At 36.5% G+C, this 9,798-nt stretch overlaps 1 protein-coding gene across 4 annotated transcripts in view; it reads left to right on the top strand.

The window, feature by feature from the left end:
- The window catches only part of LOC108754749 (trinucleotide repeat-containing gene 6C protein), a 15,848-nt gene extending 6,056 nt beyond the window's left edge, over positions 1 to 9,792 (top strand). For 2 of the 4 annotated variants that reach the window (XM_018497308.1, XM_018497309.1), the window contains exons 6-16: positions 212 to 570; positions 752 to 1,067; positions 2,651 to 3,175; positions 3,340 to 3,713; positions 3,915 to 4,112; positions 4,720 to 4,878; positions 5,846 to 6,292; positions 6,374 to 6,694; positions 6,876 to 7,102; positions 7,196 to 7,574; positions 7,689 to 9,792. In XM_018497308.1, coding sequence (XP_018352810.1) covers positions 212 to 570; positions 752 to 1,067; positions 2,651 to 3,175; positions 3,340 to 3,713; positions 3,915 to 4,112; positions 4,720 to 4,878; positions 5,846 to 6,292; positions 6,374 to 6,694; positions 6,876 to 7,102; positions 7,196 to 7,574; positions 7,689 to 8,030 — 3,647 coding nt within the window. In that variant the 3' untranslated portion in view covers positions 8,031 to 9,792. The remainder of the gene's footprint in view (positions 1 to 211; positions 571 to 751; positions 1,068 to 2,650; positions 3,176 to 3,339; positions 3,714 to 3,914; positions 4,113 to 4,719; positions 4,879 to 5,845; positions 6,293 to 6,373; positions 6,695 to 6,875; positions 7,103 to 7,195; positions 7,575 to 7,688) is intronic. The other 2 variants (XM_018497310.1, XM_018497311.1) reach the window with 2 other exon arrangements.
- Positions 9,793 to 9,798: the final 6 nt, after the last annotated feature.

The raw sequence follows: 9,798 nt of genomic DNA, 5'->3' as shown, positions 1-9,798 counted from the left end.
TTGTATTTAAAACTAGACAATTATTATTTAAGAGTTTTTAAAGTATTAATATATTACAAAATAATATTGAAATATATAATACATGGATATTTTGGATGTGCACAGACACAAAAATAATATTTAGAAAATATTAAACATTATTAAATATTTTTTAATTTTATTTTTATCTATTATTTATAAAAACAATTGCATTTCTTTTTGCATTTATTAGGTAATGTGAGTAAAGTTAATAATCCCAATCAACAATCGAATCAACAATCTGGTCCACCAACGTCTCAATCAAATAATCCTACCCAAGGGAATCAGAATAATAACCAATGGTCTCAGGGAAAGTCTAATAACCCAAGTGGTCTTGGGCAAAATCCATCAGTGCAAAATAATAATAGTAGTGGCGTTCAACAGCAGCAATCTTCAGGTTCAAGCGCGAACAATAATCAGTCCAATAATCCTACCCAAGGAGCTGTAAGCATTGGCAACACATCAACGACTAATAATCCGTCTACGAAGCAACAACTCGAACAACTCAATACAATGAGAGAAGCGCTTTTCAGTCACGATGGTTGGGGCTGTGTAAGTAAAATACAATATGTATGATTATATACATCTTAAAAGTATAACATTGAGATTATCTTTATTACCCGATAAGAGAAATAACTTTTCATGTGGAAGAATAATAATAGTATGCAGAATAAGTTTTCATTATGGTTTATTTCATGTAATATTTGATGTGACAATATCAATAATTGTGTAGCAAAACGTGAATCAAGATACAAATTGGGATGTCCCAACATCTCCTGAGCCAAGCATAACTAAGGATGGTGTACCGATATGGAAACCACCGGTGAACAACGGTACCGATTTATGGGAAGCGAATCTGCGTAACGGTGGACAGCCGCCGCCTCAACAGCAAACAAAAACGCCGTGGGGCCATACTCCTGCGACTAACATCGGTGGTACTTGGGGCGAAGATGACGAAACGTCAGATTCATCCAACATGTGGACCGGTGCACCAACGCAATCCCAGCCGAGCGCAGCTCAGTGGACTGGTGCTGCCGGTAATCAAGCCGGTATGTGGGGAGGTAGGCTAGTGAAGGCTGGAGATGCCAGATCTATATAGGCAAAATGTTCTTCAAAATTTTTTTATTTTGACTGAAAAATGTCCTTAATTTTTCTAATCTTATATTAGTTAATGTAATATGCCTGTTAGCGCACTGCTAACGTATTCTTTATGTGACTGTGTTCAGAAACCCGAGTCTCTTTCAGTTGCCATAATACTTTTATAGTAGATAATATAGAAGAGAAAATACTATTGTATATTACATGTTATGTCGTTCTCATTCTTACTATTTTTTAATTTTTTATTCTTAGCACAAGAAGATGTTACCTAAGTTTGTTAATATTTTTTTCACATTCTTTTTTTGCTCTTTCTCTCTCTCTCTCTCTCTCTCTCTCTCTCTCTCTCTCTCTCAACATTATTTCTGCATTGAAAAACTGAACTTGAAATAGAAATTATTTTAAAATACAATGATAGTATGTATAGTATAGTTGAAACTAAAAAATTCTTCAAAAGTAACACATTTTAATTAACATTCATATCTTAAAGTACAAAATAAATAGATAAGGTACATAATATGAGAAAAATATTGTTTAGAAGAAATCTGTAACTGATAAAATAATATATCTATATATTTTGCATACTGTCATTTGATCGACACATTAGGGTATCCTGAACAAAGTTCCATATTTGTAGATTTTTTGAATCATATATAATTGGCCACAAAGTGTATGTCAGAACTTACACTTGTATTTGCGCAGTTGAACGTAATGCAAGATAATAAATTAATTATATTATTATGCTTTCGACATTCAGCTGCGATTTAGTGTAAGTGTATGTTATATATTTGCCTGTTAGAATTGAATAGAGACACTCCGGCGTTCACAGAGCTTCAAAATAAAAACTGGGGGTATAGTTCAAGCGATTTTCATTTGATTTTGCACATTTATCTTTGCAAATGCTATCAATCTCAAGCGATTTTTGCTATTATTATTTGATAAAATTTTACGCTTTTTATATGGAAGTGCTATTATTAGATGCTTTCACCCTAAGCTAAATATGTGCATAGAATTAACAATAGTATAATATAAATACAATAATTTCTTTATCTATGTTAGTTCTTTCTTCATTTTTGTTTTATTATATGCTATTAATTATACGTCATATTTATTATTTATATAAAATTGTAAATGTTTATGCATCTGCATATAGTTATAATTGTGGATATAGAAAGTAACAAATTTAATTTATGTGATTTATTACACTTGTATAACAAAAAACTTCTTTTTACTGAATAATATCCATATGACTTTATATATTAATAGCTTTATGATTATCTATGATGATCTTTATATATTGATAGCTTTATCTACGAGAGCTTTATCTAGCTGCAATGCAAAATCAAACTGCATCGATTTATAGGTGATTATTACGTACTCCTGCTCTGCGTATGTACATTTTTTAATCATGATAATAAATAAATTTAATGTAGATTAATGAATGCATGTCATGTTTAAATAAAATGACTTATAAATCGATGTGATTATCGCATATGCCGAAGATAATTGTGATTACAAGAAACATTGATTACGACAGGATCCAATTGGGGCGATCCCAGAATAGACCATAGAGATCCAAGGGATTTACGGTCTGTAGATCCACGAGAAATGCGTGATCCTCGGGATCACCGTATGTCTTTAGATCCTCGAGATCATATGCGTGTAATGGATCCTATGGCACGTGATCCGCGAATGGCCGACATGCGTGGTGATCCACGTGGAATATCAGGACGATTACACGGTGCGAACGCGGACGCCATGTGGAGTCAACCACCTGGACCGCCTCATCATCAGATGGGTCACCAACATCCATCCGGTCCGCCAGCTAAGATGCTTAATCCGTCAAACATGAATCAATGGGCCGCACAACCGCCAAAGGACATTATGCCCGGCAAACCGTCCGGTTGGGAAGAACCCTCGCCGCCGACGCAACGACGTAACGTGCCCAATTATGATGATGGAACTAGCCTCTGGGGAAATCCAGCTGCTAATCAGCGTGCAATGCCAGGTAGCAAGGTTTCACATTGGAAGGATATACCTGCACCGAACTTGGCTCGTGGAGGTACGCGTTTATGAAGCGTTCTGAAATCTATTATTCGTTTTATATTGTAAAGCTTACCGAAAGAAATAATTAAATGTGTATAATGTATATAATTGATCTTCATTTTGAAATTTAATTTTTATCTTTATTTAATGATACTCTAATCTACGTGTTCTTTATTGCAGGTATGCAATGCCCACCAGGTATGCCTCAGAACAGAATGCCAGGTCAACCTGGAATGAAACCAGATGTAAGTAATCCCATGTGGGGTCATCCTGGGGCTCCAGGTGGACGCAATGGAACATGGACAGATGGGCCACATGATACTGCATCTTGGGACGATCCTAAGACACCGGCTACGTGGAACGAACCTCCATTAAATCCAGGTTGGGGTGGTCCAACTGCGCACAAGCCAAAGCCTATGGGACCTGCCGGTAGTTGGACCGATTCTGATATGGATCCAACTCCTAGCTGGGCACATCCTGCAAAACCTACCTTAACAAAAGAAGTTATTTGGAACAGTCGCGAATTCCGTTATCTTTGCGATTTAGGATTTAAGGTATGTCTTCGATTTTTGTTTATATTTAGCACGCGCTTCTCATTTTTATTTAATTGACTCATTATATAATATTTAATAATTTAATATATTATTATGAGATAAAATTTAATAATTTAAATTATGTATATTGAGGGGTATACGAGATATCATAAAATTGATTCTTAAGATAATAAAATTAATTCTAATTGTCTTAAATTTTAGAAAGAGGATGTCGAGGTAGCATTAAGAAATCGAGAAATGAACCGAGAAGAGGCATTGGAACTTCTCAATCAAATACGTCCTCTTGATCAATGGAGACGTCACGAGACACACTCAGGTTACGATCCGACTCATCAAGCAACTAGTACGCCAGCCTATCCTCGATTCAATCATGTCGGACAACAGATGTCATTCCCTCCGGTAAGCTCATTTAATTATTATTAAATAGCACTCAATTTTACTAGAAAGAAATTTTTGTGATTTTAAACGATATTTTGAGATTTACATTGATTTTCTATAATAAATTCTCAAGTAATTCTTTATTAACAGTGTTGATTTTGAAAATATGACAAAGCTGAAATAATGGATAATAAACAAGCGCGTGGTTTTTGTGAAAATTGCTTAATGAGTGATTGAGCAAAATTGCTTAATGAGTGATTGAGCGTGTGTATATTTCGTGAGCATTTTATTATAAATTAACAATATCTAATAGCTGAAAGTGATGAGTTAAAAATATGAATTGAAAGGATTACACAATACAAATGTGGAATAGTTACTAATTGTTTTTTTATGTGTTTGCAATTGTTTTCGTTATGTTATGTGTAATAAGTATATGTATATTTTTATGTAAATTTGGAAACGGTAAATAGCTCCCAAGTAGGAGACATAAAATACTTGAATGTGAGGAAAGAAATACAAATTCTTAGATATGATTGATGTTTGAGGAAGAACATTTTATATAGTGTATTAATTTGAGAGAGAAGATAGGAAGAAAATAGGCGTGGGGTATAATTTGTATTTAACATAGGGTGGCGGAGTGCCCAGTGGGGCAACCAGTGGGGGCGTAGGTGGTTCTGTCACCAGTGCTAGTCTTCTCAAACTTCAGCAACAGCAACAGCAGCAGACAGCTGTTCCGCTACAGCAACAACAGCCAAGTACCAATACGCCACAACCCCCTTTCAACCAGGTGAATAAGCTTTCACGAGACGAAGTTCTATCTATTCCTTTTTGTATTTATTTTTTATTGGTTGCAAGAAATGTGCGATGAGGTGCCTGTTTTTTTATTTATTATTACATGAATAGCAATCTCAGCGCAAATAAGAATCTATTATTTAACATTTTTTTATACGGAAAAATAAAAAATTAATGTTTTTTATATTATTATGTAAAAATTTATTTATGGTGAATATATACAAGGACGATTATTTTACACCAGGCGTATTTACGAATTAAATATCACAAATTTGTAGAAAAGTTTTGTTAGCAAAAGATACCAACACTCACTTTCTGGTTTCTTATATTAGCTTATGTTTATGTACGTGTTTAACCTGATTTGTAAATGCATGAATTTGTGTTTATGTTGTTTTGTGCATGTTACTCTTACTAATAATGTATTACTAATTTTCTGTAGTTAAAATTATAGTTCTAAATCAAATATATTTAAATTATGACAGATCGATTATTCATAGAATGTCTTATTTTACATAAATGATGCTAATATTTTATAATTTTATTACTTTATTTTTTATGCCAAGAAGGTGAACTTGGTTTATAAAAAAATTTCTTACTTTCCATACACATTCATCTATTATACTATACTTATTATATCTATTACTTAGTTTCTAAACCAACTTCCGTAGAGAACATATAGATATATAATTATACCTATAGTATATTTATATAACATTAAAACTCAAATCTACATTCAGCTGTATTGTATATTTCTATTAAGTTTTTGAATATTGGATATATTGCATAAAATAAAATTTTATTGATTACTGCTATTATAATATAATGACTTATATATATATATATATATATATATATATATATATATCTTTGAGAATATAAGTATATATTTATTTTATTTTTTTAATTGTATTTATTAAAGATTATCGTCGATGGTGTTTTAATAATGATAAATTAATTTTTAGGCATCTCGCGCATCACAGAATCAGCCAAGCACGCAGCAATTGCGGATGCTCGTGCAACAAATTCAACTAGCTGTACACGAAGGATATTTGAACCATCAAATCTTGAATCAACCATTGGCTCCTCAAACTCTGATGTTATTGAATCAACTGCTACAGCAAATCAAAGTCTTGCAGCAGTTACATCAACAACATGCTGTTCAAAATACAATGAAGGGAAGCAATCAGTCAGCGTTGCAAATTAGTGTTCAAATCACGAAAACCAAGCAGCAGATCACCAATTTGCAAAATCAAATTGCAGTACAGCAAGCAACGTACATGAAGCAACAACAGCAACATCCGGCTCCTCCATCGCAGGCATCGGAATATTACAAATCTTCCGTACACGATCCAATGACAGCTCTACAAAATAGTTTCAGCGATATATCAATGAACAAAGAGCCTCCGGTTGTACGTATCAGTTTATACAAAAGATATAAAATTCTGGTATATGTTGGTATATAGTCTACATTTTTACTTTATTTTTGACAGAGTCAGCAACAGTCAAGATTGAATCAATGGAAGCTACCATCACTTGATAAAGATGGTGATTTGGTATCAAACGAATTTTCTCGTGCTCCCGGAACTACTAGTAAACCGCCCGCAACACCTGGTGGTTTGACTCAGTCACATAGTAGTCCAAATATGAATCCCTTGCTAGGTCAAGGAGATGGCACATGGTCTTCACGACTCGGCGACAGCGGCTGGCCTGATCCAAGCAATAGCGATTCAACCGATGGAAAAGATTGGCAACCAGGTGGCGCTGCATATACTGACCTCGTACCAGAATTCGAACCAGGGAAGCCATGGAAGGTAATCCATTTCCAATACCGTCAATTATTACTTATATTTGTTATACCATTTAAATGCAAGAAAATAATGTTTGTAAAAATATATTTAGAAAAATGCGTGCGAATTATTGATACATATAATAAATGCAACGTGTTAGTATTTAAAGCTTATCCAGGTCCACCTATATTTCATTTCATTTTAGGGTACCCAGATAAAAAGTATCGAGGATGATCCTAGCATCACTCCCGGCTCCGTCGTACGTTCTCCGTTATCCCTGGCCACTATCAAGGATACCGACACGATCTTTTCATCGAGCAGCAAGACATCACCGCCACCGCAAGCAGCTAATCCCGATACATCGATCCCTAGTCTAAGTAATTCTACATGGACATTTAATCCACCAGTTACTACACCTAGTGCATTTACTAGGTAATGATCATTTTAATTTTTCAATTAATGATAGATGTACATTATTATTATATTTTTATTTAAACGTGTTTTTAAAAAAATAATTTATTACAGCACTTCCAAAAATACGTGGGGAGAATCCGCTCCTCCGCCAACTGCTGTGACTTCGGAACTATGGGGTGCACCGATGAGCAAAGCACGCGGTCCACCTCCTGGTTTGAGCAGTAAAGGAGCTACGAATGCGAGCAATGGCTGGGGTGCTGGCTTAGGAAGTGTTAGTAGATCGTCTAGCTCATGGGGCCTCCAGTCATCCACTGTCAGTAATTCGGGTTGGATGTCCACCTGGCTTCTATTGAAGAATCTTACTCCGCAAATAGATGGCTCTACTTTAAAAACATTATGTATGCAACATGGACCGGTTCAAGACTTCCGTCTCTATCAGAATCATGGAATCGCTTTGACAAAATATTCCTCTCGCGACGAAGCAATCAAGGTAACAGTATATCGCAACTTTTTTTTTAATTCTTATAGTTTTAATATTTGTTTATTAATAAATTGGCTTTTGATGGTTGAAATATTTCACGAGATTATCAATTTTCCTTTGCAGGCTCAGGGAGCCCTAAACAATTGCGTCCTGGGTAACACAACGATATTCGCAGAGTCGCCTGCAGAAAGCGAGGTTGCTGCGATTCTTCAGCAACTCGGTCATGGCGGACAGCAGCAGGCCGGCGGTTCCGGAGGAGCCGGTTGGGGCCTTAGACCAACTAACAAAGCTGGGCCGCCGCCCGACACATGGGGAGGCAGCTCTAGTCAACTCTGGGGCGCTCCACCCACCAGCAATTCCCTGTGGAGTAACGCGGGAATTGACAACAGCGATCAGCAACGAGCAACTCCCAGTTCTCTTAACTCGTACTTACCGGGAGATCTTTTGGGAGGTGAGTCGATGTAGAGAACGAGAGGCCATCCGCCCGAAATCTCGTCAAATAATTAAAAAATTCACTTGCTTATTACGCAAGTCCAAATATGCAGCTCGGCTGACGCAAACTTCGTGATCGAATGCGATATTACTTTCCTTCTGATCCCCGCCTCTCATTCCTTTAAGATTACACGGTTACATTTTGTATATCTTAGTATTATCATGTATTGATCAATGTCTTTGGCTAAAGCGGATACGAGATGTGTCTGCTTGTGAAGTCGTTGATGATAGAAAAAGATGAGTATAAGAGAGGATGAGGGAATGGGAGGGGGAACTTAGAGAGTGATAGAGATGGTATGAAAGAGAGAGAGAATGAGACGGACGAGGTCTTCACGAAACGTCAATTATATTGCTAAGAAACGCAATTACTATAACGAGTTACTTAACAAAAATATTACTACCCTCGTATCCGCCTTGAGTAGAACACGCGTAAGCAAAAAAAAAATCGCAGCGGCATACAGCCAAATCGTGCGATAAATATCTAATTTTACATGACAAACTACACTCTACACACATAACACATTCATAAAGAACACTCGACAAAAAAGAAAGGTACTTGCAAATATGAATTTTATGATCGCGTCATTACTCCGAGGAGATTTACGGATTGCGGAAGATCAAGTTGGACCAACTGCAACGGTCTCTTCATTAACATAATGGTGCGTGTATTGCATGCGATTTGCCACGATGTATAACGACGAAGTGGCGTTCTCGTCGTTCGAAGCCAATCTAGTAAGAATTTCTAATCTGAAGATAATGCGTAGAAGAAGGAAGATGAAAAAAAAAGAACTATCCGCGCTCTGTCATTTTCTGTGAATGGCGGGCGCTTTTCAATGAAGATTTATTGGCCGAGGGTCTCTGATCAGGTCAAAGAGTGTTCCATTTTTGCTGGACAGTTCTGAAGACTGCAGCGAGTATCAAACGTAGACTGTATCAATCTAATCAAAAGAAAGAAACCTTAAAAAAACAAGCATTGACGTCGCTGCCTGGTGTTCTGTCGCGATCCCCCCCACTCCCTACTGCACTCTCCGGATTCCCCCACGAATGTGGAAGAAACGAGGAATGCAGGGATATCAGATCAACTGGGCAATGACGCAACGATACCAAATGTTATCGCAATAACGTAAATTTTATTCTATATTAAATCTAGATGCCACCTGTCGTGCCAATGTCCAGTGTGTCTCTTTACCATTTATTAACGTAGAGTTTAAATGAAGAAAAAAAAGAAGAAATACGAAAAAAGGAACGGAGGAAAAACGGTGAGATGATGAAGATTAGAGGACAAGAGAAGACCGAGAAGTGCTGATGGAACGGCTAATAAAGCGATTGAAAGTCGGATTTACATTAAAGTAAACATGAAGACGAGTAATGAACACTACGTATTGATTACCCGTACGTAGTATATTACGCTTCTCATTAGTGATGTTCGAATTCGAGGAATCACAATGATCCGCGTAAGATCGCAACGCGAGTAATGGCGATGTTACGAATGTATGGCATTTATTACGGGCGCATTGCGGAGCTCGGTCTAGAATGAATTAAATTAGTTTTTCTCTTCAACGTCAAAGGTACCTGAACGGACTGATAACCAAACGACGAACAAGCGAACCGTTATTTACTCATGCACAACAGTTTTGTTTTTACTTTTCGCTTCTCCGTGTCGGTGGAGTGTTTTGGGAACGTTTCGCGATCAATCATTGGCGCAACCGCGAACGACGTGAAAGAGAGACGGCTTTTTTTC

This window comes from Trachymyrmex septentrionalis, unplaced genomic scaffold (assembly GCF_001594115.1).
Source record: "Trachymyrmex septentrionalis isolate Tsep2-gDNA-1 unplaced genomic scaffold, Tsep1.0 scaffold80, whole genome shotgun sequence".
NCBI classification, from domain to species: Eukaryota; Metazoa; Arthropoda; class Insecta; order Hymenoptera; family Formicidae; genus Trachymyrmex; species Trachymyrmex septentrionalis.
The sequence above is the reverse complement of the archived record's forward strand: the minus strand, read 5'-3'. Positions and strand labels throughout refer to the sequence as shown.